Source organism: Rhea americana, unplaced genomic scaffold, assembly GCF_003343005.1.
Source record: "Rhea americana isolate MKP2758 unplaced genomic scaffold, rheAme1 scaffold_119, whole genome shotgun sequence".
Taxonomy (NCBI): Eukaryota; Metazoa; Chordata; class Aves; order Rheiformes; family Rheidae; genus Rhea; species Rhea americana.
This window is the reverse complement of record NW_028185250.1, coordinates 811,238-825,756: the sequence shown is the minus strand read 5'-3', so window position 1 is coordinate 825,756 and position 14,519 is coordinate 811,238. Positions and strand designations below refer to the sequence as shown.

General features: G+C 47.0%; 1 protein-coding gene across 3 annotated transcripts in view; it reads right to left on the bottom strand.

The window, feature by feature from the left end:
- Positions 1-10,023, bottom strand: part of TMEM63B (transmembrane protein 63B) — a 41,093-nt gene extending 31,070 nt beyond the window's left edge. For all 3 annotated transcript variants that reach the window (XM_085320290.1, XM_085320298.1, XM_085320305.1), the window contains exon 1: positions 10,004-10,023. In XM_085320290.1, the coding sequence (XP_085176416.1) occupies positions 10,004-10,008 (5 nt within the window). In that variant the 5' untranslated portion in view covers positions 10,009-10,023. The remainder of the gene's footprint in view (positions 1-10,003) is intronic.
- Positions 10,024-14,519: the final 4,496 nt, after the last annotated feature.

The window sequence follows — 14,519 nt, the reverse complement described above, 5'->3', positions numbered from 1 at the left end:
CTCAGCCAAGGAGTTTGTGCCTAAGCCCCTAACTGGCAGGGCAGTACAGACCCGCCTGCACTGGGGAGCCAGGGACTCTCTTGGGAGCAGGGTTTGAGCTCAGAGACCTGTGAAGAAAAGCCACTGCTCCCAAGATGCTCTGTGCCTGTGTGCCAAAGCACTAGGCAGCACACAATGCCAGGAAAGCATAAATATGCCCACAGCAACACAGCTTCCCTTGTCCTACACTGCTCAGATTCACTCAGAAGACCCTGCAGGCATGCAATACAGCAGCTGCTTATCCTATTTCTTCTGCCCTTCAGGCCTGGTGGTAAATCATATGCTCATGYGGTGATCCAGTATGCACCAACAGAGACACAACTCCCTCCTCTCTCCCACTGGCTACAAGCACCAAGCCTTGCATCACCTAACCAACTGTACCATTTTCAAAATGCAGTGGCTGGCAYCTGCGGTTGAGAGTGCCTTTTCATTCACCAGCCTGCACCATCCAGTTCAGCAGAGCTCTGTACACTGCAAGCTGCTTGAGGCAAAAACAGTCCAAGGAAAGATCAGTTCAACCCTCTCAGCACCTGGCAAAAAGCCTTACAAATGATGGGAAGGAGAAGGCTTATGAATTAGCACAAAGCTTCTCCCACAGCACAGCAACAAAAGAAAGTAGCAAATAGCATTCTAGCAGCAGGCAGAGCAGTGGAAAGGTTGTCCTGTGCCATATCTCAAACCTGGGTAGTTGAAGGCCTGAGAAGTGCTGATGTGCTCAGTGCAGTGAGGAGGAACGCAGTCTGCAGGTCCAGAGAAAAAGCAACAAGAAGAAAATGCATTTTAAGCAAGCCTAAAGAACACAGCACTAAAGAACAATCAAAAAGGATTAGCTCAGTATTATTATACGGACCCAGAAAAGCCCCACACCTGTCTCCTCTGTATCCCTCTAGCCTACATACAAACTTCCCCRCATGCTTCATCTCTTGTATAAGCCAGTCAAGCAGCCTCTTCTTGCAGACACTGATCCACAACTTTGATCAGGCAGGCTCAACTTCTTCAAGGCAAAAATTAAATGCATCCTTGTCCTGGATCCAAAGTCTTTCCAGCTGACTTTGCATCAGCCTTCAGACATCTATTAGCAATTTTTTTTTTTTGGGGAGGGGGGGTCATACCAGTTCCCACCACCAGCACTAGTGCTTGTAGGGACTGTAACTGCCATGGCCAGCTCCTGGCTCTGTGCACTGTTTTGTGGTGGTTTGCATATTGCTAGTGGTATATGTCTCACTGCTTAGGAACCCCTGGTCCTGCTCACAGCACAGCTGTAACAGCTGTAAGTGAAGCCAATCATGCAAGTGACTCATCTGCACTGGGATAGTGCCTGGCAGGGATGGAAATAGATGGTTACAGCAGGGAACATTTGGCTGTGCAATGAACCTGGGTTTGATTTGCTCCTAAAGGCAGCTAAGATGTATGCAACTTACACTTTATGAGCAAACAGACAGAAGCGTRATTTCCCCGCCCAAAAAGAGGGAAACTCATCCTTGTCCTTGGTACTCCAGCACAACCTGCTGGAGGGTGATCCTAAAGGGACACAGATGTTTCAGAGAACCCTGCTTATTTCCTGAGGCTTAGTACTGAACTGCTCCTTTGTTTCAAAAACATAACCAGAGATATTTTAAGAACTCCTTCCCTGGAAGGAATAAATAAAAAAAAAATAAAAATAAAAAAAAAAACACTCTGCAAACTAGGGAATCTCAGCCTCAGGGAGATCTTCAAGTTTCAGGTGAAACTAGACCATTTTCTTTCTACTTCATCCTGAGAGTGCTCCTCAGACCAGGCTACTTAATCCCCCTCTCTCCTTGGAGCCTATTTTCTTAGCCACAATTTTCRATGCAGAGAAGAGATTTTGGATGCTAATTTTCATTAGGATCAGGAGAGCTTTTGAAAAGGTCAGAGAGTCATGAAATAAAGATGCCCTGATCACCCAGAACAGTTGTCTACAAAACCTTGCCTTTGAACATCAGCAAAGCGCTTCATACTGCCTTTGTCTACTGGAAACCACTGTTTCGCCAGGCGGTAAGGATTTAGCTCCAGACAACTAGGACTTGTTTGTTCCTTTTTGCAGGAACTCCCTCCAAGCTGTCAGTAGGGCTACCTAGTCACATGGTGCCCTAAGTATCATGCGTCATGCCAAGAAAGGCTGCACCAGTGCTGTACCATGGCTTGAAATCCTGGCATGCAGTGGTTTGTGCTCCTCTGTCATCTCACAGTTGACCGATCTACTGTCAGTCTAACAGCCTTTCAGTCTCTGCTGCTCCAGGTTTCCCTCCTGTGTCACATCTTGCTGCCCTCCTACTTAAGTTTCCACATCCCTCCGGATTTGGTACTCCTGGGTGCTTGCACCAACTGCTGGTTTAGTAGTCCTGGGCAAGTGGTGGATGTTCCTGCCTGGTCATCAGGGAAGCACTGATCTTATCTCCCAGGGAGGWAGTAAAGCACAGCTGCACTCATGCAACACCAGGCTGTGGCTTTGCTGCTAGGAAGGCAGGCCTAGATAACAAAACAGGCCTTGTAGTCACCATCCAACCACAACGAACCAAGGTAGATCTGGCATTTGGCAATGCCAGACCATTTACGAGGGGTTCAGGACCATCCCCATCATGCTTGCCCTGTGGCAAACACTAGAATATTAACTCTGCCTTGATACTCCCAGGGTCCCATCCACAGGCCAGATCCTATCCACAGCAAGGGTGTGTCTCTTCCTTCACCATCAAGACGAAGTCCAAACTATTCACTATTTCTCCATGTGCAATCTGTCAGTCAGCTCTCAGTCTGCGTGGCAGAGTCAAAGCCAATGTGATTTGCATTAAATTTTGAGTGTTAGATTTCATGAGTCACCAAATCAAACACTTCAGTTCCAAATATACCTACCTGTCACTTTCCCTTCAAGCTCTTAGGCTGTAAATCTATCAGAAAGCAATCAATTTTGTCTGCCAACCTATATTTCATAGCTTATAAACAAACAGTCAAGCTTGTTGCTTGACTTCTCCTTGTATCCTGTAAGCATAGACTGACATTCATCTTTCATTTATTATCACTGAAGTCTAGTGGTGAGAATAAGGTACTAGACTTCACATTGTAGATTCTGCAGAGCAGTGGCCACCTCACAACTAAGCTCTAGTTGGGAACTCTTCAGTGCTCTGGTTAAATGAATAAGTCTCAGAAAGTAGGGCCCTCCTCATCTATCACCCAACACCCTAGCAGGAGCACTTCTATCCATTCTTGATAGATGTTTGTCAGCCCCACAGATGGAGACTCCACCATCTCCCAACAACAGTGGTTTCCATCTTCTGGTTTATGGATCCCAGTAGGTTATGGGCTGCTCTTCAAAGGGCTGCCTTCTTAGTTTTCTTGCATGCCTGTTTCCTGTGCTTACATTATTTGCACAAGAATCTACCCCAGGTGGCTCTCCCATACTTCATTCATTCATCAAGAGCAACTATACAGAATTTTTACTACAYAAATACCACTTTAGCCTTTGAGTAAAGAACTGTTCAGCTGCATCACATCTGATTATCTGAAACATGAACCAATCCTAACCGATGACCTTTAATTGCTCTGATTTTTTTGTGTTCCTCTCCATTTCTTAAGTGACCAAATGCCATCTTGTCAGTTTTACACAGACACACATTTTAAGGAGGAGCTTTGCACCTCTCCCAGCTTTCATCCCTTTTCTCCTTGTTTAACAGTAAGCTAATCTCATTTTAGAGCTTCTTGTTTATGTCCAATCTTAATCCTCTTGTGCATACAGGGGTATTAACTTATTTGCCTTCCCTCATGTTCATATCTGTCCCTAACCAGTCTTCAGTCTGTATATTCTCATTTTTACATAAATGCTCTTMTTGAATGCAGACTCTTGCTCATAAAACCAAATTTTTAAGTTAGTCTCTCAAGGTCATGTTCACTGTTTCCTCCTCCTCATGTCTGCATGACAAAAATCTTTACCTTCTTGTAGCACAGCCCTCAAATACACTGGGTAGGACTACAAGCCCTTACATACACTGTGAGATCAGCACTGCCCACCAAGGAAAATTCTTGGTGATGCAAGTCACCAAGCAGTGACAGGAAACCTCTCTCAGTTGTCAAAGCCACCTCTCAGGGCTCTGCAGCTGGTTCCTCTGCAGGGGCTGGCAAGACACCCTATTGCATTAGCCACGGGAACATCCTCACTCTGCAGGGTGCAAGCAGTTCAGAGAGGTCAGTGGGGGATAAGCCTCCCTCTTGCCCTGTCCTCCTGTTCTAAGCACTGACAAAACTCAGCGCAGGGCTGGGGAAGCATCTCTTGGATGGTACTGCAGAAAAGCTTCATAACCGTGCTTTCAGCAGCTGCTCCGTAGAGACTCAAGAAAATTGAAATCCCACATCAATTCAAGAACCATGGCAAAAGGGGCAGACAGGCTGCTTACATCATCATTCCTGGAAATGACACTTAGCAATTGAGAGAAAAAWTCTGCATATCAGGAGGTGAGGAAGTTTGGCACTAGCAGGGAAGGGCTCCCTGTTCACACAGAGGTCAGTACTCCTGCTTCACACTTGATCCACCAGAGGAAACACACAGGAAAGAGAAAGAGGAAGCCTGGAGGGAAATAGTTTCCCCTGYGGGCTCTGGGGTGTAGCTAACTGCAGGGGCAAACAGCCAGGATGCTGCATGACCTACAACAGAAGCTACTTCTCCAAGTCGGTGAAAATAGCTACTCCAAAACATGACACCTGCACCTTTCCCATAACAAAGGGGCAGATCCCTTTCTAAGGCCCTTAGATATAGAGAAGCGGTCTGTAGCTCCAAGTGTTTGCAGTTTGCAGGCAAGGAATGTTCACACCTTTTCCTCACCTTCCTTACTGTTCTCACAGAACAGTGTTTGCCTTGCAAGGTTAGTCTCAAAGTACCTGAGACACAAACAAGAAGCAGAAAAGGTCAACATAATCACAGCCCTGCAGTATGCAGAGTCCAGCTCCCTTGATGACTCCTGAAAGGTTCAGCAGCCAGGTAGTAGGAGGAAAGTAGTCAACTGTTTCTGAAGRGCAGCCGACATCAGCAAAGGGCTCTCGCAGTCAGAGATCAGGACACAGTGAACAAGCCAGGACAGTTGCAGAGGAGCATCTATGAACCTCCATCCTTCAGCAGCTGGGATAACAAGAAAGACTACCTAGGAGCCAGCGCTCCAGCAGCAACAGTGCTGCCCAACCTGCAGCACAGCACAAGGGTTGACACAACCCGCCGGTACAATCAAGAGCAGGAGTGCAACCTCAGGTGCAAGGATGTCCAAGCTAGGATATTGTGGTGCTCATCTCAGAGCATACACTCCATCCCAGAAGCTACTTCACTCTAACAAGACACAGAGAGAGAAGTTGCACAGCCACACATGGGTATGGGCTGTGGGTATGGGCTGTGAGAAAAAAGTTTGAACTCTGTGAGGAACTGAATAAATAACAAAGGTCATAGGAAAGTGAGAGGGACATCAAACAGCTTTGAGACTGCCCCGTCTCCAAGCCCTCATCCACCCTGCTACAGATAGAACTGCTGGACCCTGCACAGGGTGTCAGTGCCTGGAGACACCCCCTCCCTTTTCTGCAGGCTGTTAGACCTGACAATGCCTGATGGCGCTACAGACAGGGAATTGCTCCCCAGTATTTTTTGCCTGCTGGGAAGACTGAGGCTAGATTACCTAATTAGTACTATTTTAGGAGTTTTCARGGTAGATCTGCTTACCCTCGACTGCTGGGGCAGGGGTCTATATCAGACAGTTACTTGAATGCACTATGCTGGGACTTCGGGCCCTGCGCCAGCACTTGAGATGCTGACTGGGCTGTTCTTTTCAATGGTCTCTCTCCACCCTGCAGTGCTTGGCAAGAGCGGGGCTCAGCTTAGGAAAGCAAGGAACAAAGCGTCAGTCTGGCTCTAGACACCGAGATGACAGCATTCAGTTAAGACCAGGAACACAGAAGTGGTACTTCAAGGCAARCAGCCTGGCTCCCAGACCTGCAGATGAAGGTGTGCAAGACAAAGTGGCTGCTTAARCTTGAARGAGGACACTGAATTTTCAGCAAGAYACAGCAACACAAGTTTCAAATCAGCTGGACTCCCATTTCAGTGTTAGGAKAAACAAAGAAATGGTTCTTTAATTGGGTAAAGCCACTCTGAGTCACTGTGCTTATCCATGGAGCATAGGTCCACAAGAGCAAATATCAAATCCACGAAAACTTGGCAAAGACTGGTGGTTGATAACCTGGGCTTCTCTTGCCTGCAGCCCCAGGCTGAAACCAGGGTGAGTAGTGGGCTAAAATCTATGAGGARCACCGAGGTCTCAACTCAACTTGAAGATGGCGGCTATGAGAACATACGAGAAGAAACACTGAGCACATCAAATACTGTGTGCCAATAGTGAAGTCAGGAAGGGCTCTTCTGCCTTTCCGCTCCACATGGGTCAGCATTGCACAGAACAGKGGAAACCAAGCATCTGGCAGAACTTCAGACATGCCTACCAGGGAGAGGATGCCAGCTGGCTGGAGCACACCCTGGGCTCTGCTTGCCCAGGCTGCGATCTCAAAAGGACAGCAGAAGCAAGCGCTTTSCATGGGCTTGAATCAGTCTTGTCCTTGGAGAATACCAATACGAAGCCCAAGAGTATTGAAACACCATGGCCTGGAGTTGTCATAATGCAGACTGGGCATCTGGAAGYAAGCAGCTTCCAGGACATGGAAAGCACTGCCCTAAACAGAGAGCAACTCCAGTCCGGCAGTCCCCCACTTATTTGCAGACACAGCCCCAAGAAAGTCCATTCTCAAAAGAGCTGCATTGCTCCCACTGCCTCTGCTGCCATGCTCAACCCTTTCATTGCTCTGAGCATCTATTTTAAGGCCTAGGGGAAGGAGCAGGTGGGAAGGGACAACAGGACTCTAAGGAACACTGACTTCTAAGTAACTAAATCACAATGAATTTCTGGGCACTCCTATCACAAGGTCTGAGGAGCAAACATCCACTAACATGTAAGAATCAGCTTCACGCTCTGTTASTGGCAGCCAAAACCCCATCACTTATTTTGACTACGTTTTCAGATTTCACCCGTCCCTCCTCAAAAGCTCCCTCGTATTCTCTGCTTCCTTTTGGCATTGAAGTCTGTAGAAACATCATGACTGCTCTGATGGCTGGGATCCAAATCCCCCAAGTCTGGGGAAATCTCAGTTCTGACCCTATGTCTTTGTCCCTGCATAAAGTGTTGGAGTACGAAAGTTACTCAGTACCCATGACCCTAATCCTCTCCTGTATGTGGATACAGCATGCTATCCAACACTGGCAAGATACAGGAAGGKGTGCTGTAGGCTTCTACCACAAAAAACATACCCCTGGCTGTTCCTTCAAGTGGAAGTGGCATCTGGCTGTATGTGCAGTGCCACAGAGGTGGGCAGAAGGGGCAGTATACTCATGTACAGAGCAGCTAGTGGACCCCAAAGACAACCAGGAGCCCTTTCAGACAGCAAATCTGCTCTTCGGTGGTTCACACATCAAAGAGGGCAYATAAGGTGATCCATATCTCATTTCTGTAACTGGTATGTCATGGCAACATGYCATGTCATGGTAACACACCACATTTATTACATGAAATGGTAACTCACTTGTCAAAACTGTGGCTGAGGCCTGCAATACGTCATGACACAGAAGAGCAAGAAATTCCTCCAGAATTTTCACTGTACGAATGAAGTGTGCCTAGCCTTCTCAGACATATCACAGAACCAGGGCCATAAAAATTATTAGTACACTATGGCATTTTGAGAGATTAATTACTAATTAATAACTCAGATGGGGTTACTACTTAATACTTCTCCCAATGGAAATCTAGCTTTGTAGTGGTATGGACTAGTGCTTGCTAAGATATTCATTTAAGAATCTTCATGCAAAAGAAATTACCACTGCTTTAAAAAGCTCCTAAGTAAATACTTATCTTGAAATGCTCTCATTGAAGTCATCAGGTATTAAGTATATGGCTAAATTAAAGTGTTTGCCTAAAAAGGGACCGGCTCGAGCACTGTTCTCTGCTTTCCTTGYATCAAGTATCAAATGTTCTCCAAGCCTATTCTCTGAACACTTTCTCAGTGTACTATCAACCCCACCCCAGCTGAGTATCTCAGAGCAGAGGCAGCAAAGATCAAGTAGCTGAACTTCTCTGACCAGAACTTCTCTGTTGTGATAAGTAATAGGTTCCCATGGTACATTTTATATTGAACGGTTAAACAATGATCCTAGACAAGGAAGCTTCCTTCTCTACATGGGAAAATGGTTCCAGCAGACTCTCAAAGCATGTCTTTTCTGCTGTTTCTGTTTCTTAATTTCATAACTCCCATTCCTGGTGCCTCCTCTCAAACCACTGCTCCCCCTCTTCATCCTTAAATCCTATGCTGTCAGGAGACATCTCACACACTTACCTCTCTGCTCTCCTGAAGTTAAGCTCTGTGCATCTGTCATTTTTTCAGGCATATMTTTTCAGCCTCTGATTGTTTTCCTGGCTGCTCTCTTAAGTCCCTTAGGTATCTTTCTGGCAATGTTATGCCAAAAATCCCAAGCATGGATACAGATAGAGCAACACAGAGAAAGGTACAGCGGTCTCTTTGCTCTGCAAATGCTTTGTATTCACAGCTCGAGAGGCTAAAGAGCTCTCTTTCCATCCTATCATGGCAAAATATGTAAAATCCCATGCTCTGCCATCCCAACATGCCCTCTCGCTCCCCATTTTCTTCCTTCCCATGGAAGAAGCATGGCTGCGTCCCATAGTGTCCAAATTCGCTAGAGCAAAAGGGGATGGGGGAGCTATTTTTTATAAACACGATACTTTTGACAAGCACGATGAACTCCTACTTTTCCAGTTTACATCAACGCACATTCAAACATCGTAGTTATCTCATTCGGGCATATTGGGACACACACACTCGAGCCTTGCCAGACTTGCTGCAGATAATTAGTACTAGTGTCAGGGCTTATCTGGCTCTTGGCAAACACCACCACACAACAAAATTGGCCTTTGTTTTCTCTGCCACTGTTAAGTGGTATTTTAAAAACATCTCCTGCAAAAAGCATTTGAGTATCTCAGAACTTCACCAAACAGCCATACCATTTAGAAAGTCTCTTGCATTCTCACCAGAGAAGGTGACCCACAGCTAACAAGTGCAATAGTAAACTCCATCATCACATATTGGAAAAGAGGTTTCCTAACATCTGCTTCTTCAGATCATGGCACAGAAAGACATGCGCTGCAAGCAGGAGATATGGTAAGAATCTCTTACCTTGACCATTTATTTTTTAATCAATGGAGAAAGCATAGCCATACCACCTCATCTCACACACTGGGTTAGTCTGTCTCTAGCATGTCTTTTGCTTAGCTCTTCCAATGCATCCCAATCAGCTCAGAGGAGCCAGAGCCAGCCCAATACTCCACCCAAAGTGCCAGGCAGCATTAGGTTTACCTAGTACCTTAAAACAGAACCTGGATGACATGGATTAATGTCAGATAATGCTGCTTATTTAGGCCTAATTTAGGTCATTATTGGCCTAAGACAACAGTAAAGCAAATGGCCAGGGCTCTATTCTGTCAGCATGTCCTACGTGGGCTTTTCTGGCATTAGTTACTAATCGTTCCCTCCTGTTTTATAGTGGAAAAAGAGGTAAAGTCACAGGTTCTCTGTTAATCATCACCCTAGCAGGTGGTATATCCCAGATATGCCAACTTAAAGCTCCTCCTCTGATCACAGCCACATGCCATCCCCTCTCTACTATACAGAGCCAACCCCTGACAGTGACATCCCCTCCTCACCCTCCACAGCCTSGGAAGGACAGTGGAGGTCACAGACCTTTCTTAAGTGAGAACTCCTAACCCAGGTTCCAGAAGAGAAATGGTTTCTCCTTTCCTCCACCATCCATCTCCCTCACCACTRCAGAAGCAGCAGATGTGGCCTTACTTCAGGAAACACTCACAGCATAGGAGTGGCCCTTGGAGTTRGGGCCAACAGCAGGGCAGAGACCACCTCTGGATGGAGTGGGGTGCAGTCTACTCTGAACACAGCTGCCTTGAGCAAAGAGGGAAGAAAGCGTAGTCTAAGCAAGTGAAATACGTCCAGATATTAGCAGGACTGGAGCCTTCAGAGCAAACCTTCTCTGCTCCCAGCTATATTTAGCTCCTCCACATTCTCAAATGGAAAAGTACAAGGATGCAGGAAGGGAACACCTCCTCCCGCCTTTTCTACATGGCTGGTCCCACTGCTGCCAATCTGCCCATTTGTTTATGCTTGAGGCCTGTCACTGTAATCTTGCCACAACCCCATAAGTAAGCAGAAGGGCTGGAATTTCACCCCTGGCAGCCTGCCTTCCTTTTACACCATCTAACTGGCATCTTGATCAAAGCCTCCAAGGAATCCCGAAGTACGGAAGTAGGGCCTCCACTGAAGCTGTGGCAAGAGCCACAGCGCATGGTCACTGGGGACTGACTGCTGGGCCCAGATGGCAGGGGGATAGGTCTTTTTAGAAGTGCCAGCCAACGCTGGGACCAAGATCAACCTYGGTGCAAAGAGTTTTGTAGGGCTTCATGTCATGCAAACCCCCTTCAGCTGACTTTGGCTTTGTTGCAGGTCATCAGAAATCTGCAGCCCAAGCCATGTTTCCAGTTTAGCATTTGCTCTGAAAATAAGGCCAATGTTTGTATGTATGGTGYCTTCCACTYAGCCTCCCAGAAGACAAAGCAAAGRAGMCCACAGGAATTGTGTGCCTTAAAAAAAGAGTCTCACCTGAATGCTGRTCTAGTATTTCTACCCACCAAATTACTGATGCATACAATCATAAGAAATGTCATGCTTATGCATGATAACCAAATCTCATCTTAATCTTTGTCAGGAATTACTTAAACAGGAGCAAGCTAACAGGTATTCAGCCTCAAGTTTTACCCTACTACTGCTAGTTGCAGTGTCTTGATCTCTATAGAAAGTAACTATGGTCCCCTCATGGATAACTTTAACCAAAAACAGCTATCTGCATTTCATTCCTTCCTCTTGAATCTTAGTTGTTTTCAAGTCTCCTCTTCTAATCCTCCTCCCTCGCTCCCATCTACACTGCAAGCATTGGAAGCCTAGGGATGCCCTTCCAGGGCCAGTGGAGAAGGGCTAACACTCAGGCAGCTTCCCAGCCATGCCCACAGCAGACTCCTTCCTGAGGGACCGCCTCCATATGCCTGTCAGCAGGACAATCTCACTTGCAGCTTCCAGGTCCAGGTCTACATCTGTGCTCAACAGCACGTAAAACTCCTCCTGACAGAGCATCAGTTACTTATTTATAACACACTGTTTTACCAACATTGAGAACTCACTTCTTGGAAGCAGAGGACTACAGGAGTCAGAGGTTTCAGGAGCTCCAGGCTGTTCATGCTCTTTCTCCTGTCACGGGAAGATCAGGAGACATGGAGTGCTACTTAGGGCTGGATGCTGCAAAACAGCCAATCACCTGCAGCTCCCTTTCCAATGCAACCAGAGTTGAGGGCACGTTCAGCATTTTAAAAATCAGAATTGTTAAGCTCTGGATAAGTTCTCACCATGAAAAGGTGAGAACAATATTGATTAGATCTACCACACAAGAGAGCTAGTGTCCTGTTTTAGCATGCTCCAGGCTTTGGAAGCACAGAGTGCCAGCAGGTGTTGAAAAACAGGTTTAACATAAGGTCTCCAAAAGCCTCTTGGCAGCTCCTGTGATCCTCTTCCAGAAGCTCCATGAAGGGCTGTTCGTTGTTAAAATGCTTTGACAGAGCTTTTTCAGGCAGTGCTCATCTCCTGTGGAGGGACTGCAACCCTGACAAGCTGGTGGAAATATGACCCCAGATCCTCACTCCAGCCCTGCCTCCCTTCCGGGCAATCATTTTGTTATTAYATTTACTCAGCACCCATGAAAACAGCTAGATTTCAGTGACAGTATAAAGCAGGAATATCTGAATGTTCAGTACTACATACTGTCACCCTTCAGCAGTAAGCAGAGACAAACACAATAAAGTTTGCTATGGGTCTCAAAGCAGGGGGTAGCAGAGTGACTACAAACCCCAGGCTCACGTGAGTATCTCTAACATTTGAGACACCATTCAGGAGTTAGAATCCTGAGCAACAGAAAGCAAGAAATAAGCATCTCCTAAGGCTATTAAATTCTGGAGAATTACTCTGGTGTCTAAGGTGGTATCTCCTCTTGGGCAGTTGAGAACTGGCTCCTGAGTTTTAGAGTATGCAATGATTTTATTGAACTGAATACCCATATGGTGGCATATCAGAGTCTTGAAGCATATCCAAGCAAAATAACCAGCACCAGCTCTTGGCTCCTCCGGAAGCCACTGCATTTTCCATTCCTCCCTCCTGGCTGAGACCAGCTGTCTCTGGATGCCAYGCTCATTTTTAGAATCTTACGTTTTCCTCTCTCTCTCGGAGAAAGTTATTGCTTTCGAGCTCTCATATAGCTAAAGACCTTCTACTCTACCAAACTGGTAATGGACCCTCTGGCTCCATTCCTCTTTGTCATTTCCTGGATTCATCCGTTACACTTACCAGCTCCAAAGAGGCTAGCATATATGGGAGAGGATACACATTTACAGTAAGAGGTTGGATCAATTTCCTTCTCCTTATCTTGCCTAACAGGCATAAGGATGATTGTTCCAGTGTCTTTACCAAAAAACCTCAGCCATGGCTTGATGTGTGTTCAGTCACAGCCACACTTGAAGTCAAGAGGTCTGCTCGGAGCACACTATGTTAGCAACAGGAACACAGGACTTCCAAAGACCTATACCTGAGGATTTGCTGGCCACCTCAACTACAGGAGTTTCCTCTATAAACTATCCACCCTGCTCTGCTTGTCCTCATGCCACATCCCCTCAATACAAGTTACCCTCACTGAGGAATTAAGGACTTTGTGCCGCGAAGCCTGCACACCCACTGTGTGCCACAAGAGCAGAGAGCAGCACTTGTATGCAGGGTATTTGTTGCAGCAGGGTTTTACTGGGGGAATAACTCCCAGATAGCCACCGTGAAATGAGGAAGACTCCTTGCTGCATGGGACAGAAAACCCTTATGACTGCTCCGATCTACTGCAAAATCCTCCAAGCCCAAGTTTATCCAACAACGTAACCCCGGGCAAATTCATGACCCAGGTTGCACCACTGCTGGCACTGGCTGCAGCCCCCCCATCTACCAGTGAGGACAGCTAGGGGACAACACTTGGAGAGACACAGCAGGGAAGGGGCAGGAACGTACCAGTGGCACTGCCCGTACCCCACACAGTGCACTGCAGCCCCAATGCCAACAACAACGCGGTATCCACACTGCGGGCAACTGCATGCTGCCAGCTCCCTCTCTCTTCCTAGCCTTTCCCTCTTACCTCAGAGGGGTCAAAGACTCGGTCTCAGTGGCCTCAGGAATGGTAAGCTCACACTCTGGTGTCCTGCTGCCAGGCTGTGATTCTCCACCAGCTTCCCACTTTCACATGGTAGCTCCCCTCTGTGAAACACAGCCCAGCTGTTCCCACCCGAGCCCTGGCTCACCCACTCCTCCCTCAACTGATTCACCCCCACCCTGCACTGACTCACCCCCTGCACTCTTCCCCCCCACCCCGCTGTTCACGCTCTCATCCAGCTCACCTCCTCCCACCATCAGAAATCCCTACCGCTCCAAGTCATAGGTCGCTATATCAGCACCTACACAACACCGGAGCCGAGTAAGCTGACAGCCTCGCACAGGCTTGGGCACTGCTGCTCCACATACCTCCTCGTTCACTCACAGACCCAGGGACTGCACCGACACGTGTTGCTGCTCCCATGTCCGCTTCATCTCGCTGAGGAAGCGACCACGAGATGAATATCTGGGTCTCAGACTACCCTGTTGTAGAGAATGGCAGAGAAGCGGTGCGGGTCTGTGACATGGGAAAGTCTGGATATATTTTCAATCTCTCCGCTGAGGTACTGTGCAACTCTAGGCACGTCACTGATATGCCCGATGCCTCAGTTTCCCCTTCTGTCAGAGAGGAAAATGACATTCAACCTTCCCAGGGAGACCACATCATTAATTCACTCAATTTTCCAGATTAAATGTAATAGCAGCACACAAATATTTCCTCCTGTTCAAGCCTCAATCTGCAGCCAGCTGGAATCCTTGCTCAGTTGCTAGAGGTGAAGGGTATGTCCTGGAGCTGTCCCCCCTTTTTTGTCAATAAGATTTGGGGAAACAGCAGGGACTGTCATTGCCCTGCTGTTCCTTCTTCCTCTAGGGCCTTTAGATAATATTTCTAAGGATTTACCCTTCCCCGGTACAGGATTGAGGGAAAAAAAAAAAAAAAAAAAAAAACACCCCAACGGCTTATACAGCTCTTAGTAACTATAACAAAACTGATCAGCACAAACTTCACTCTGCCTCCAGCAACTCAGGTGAGCTCTGAGTAGCCACAGAGATGCTGGAATAGTTCTGTCTGCAGATTCAGC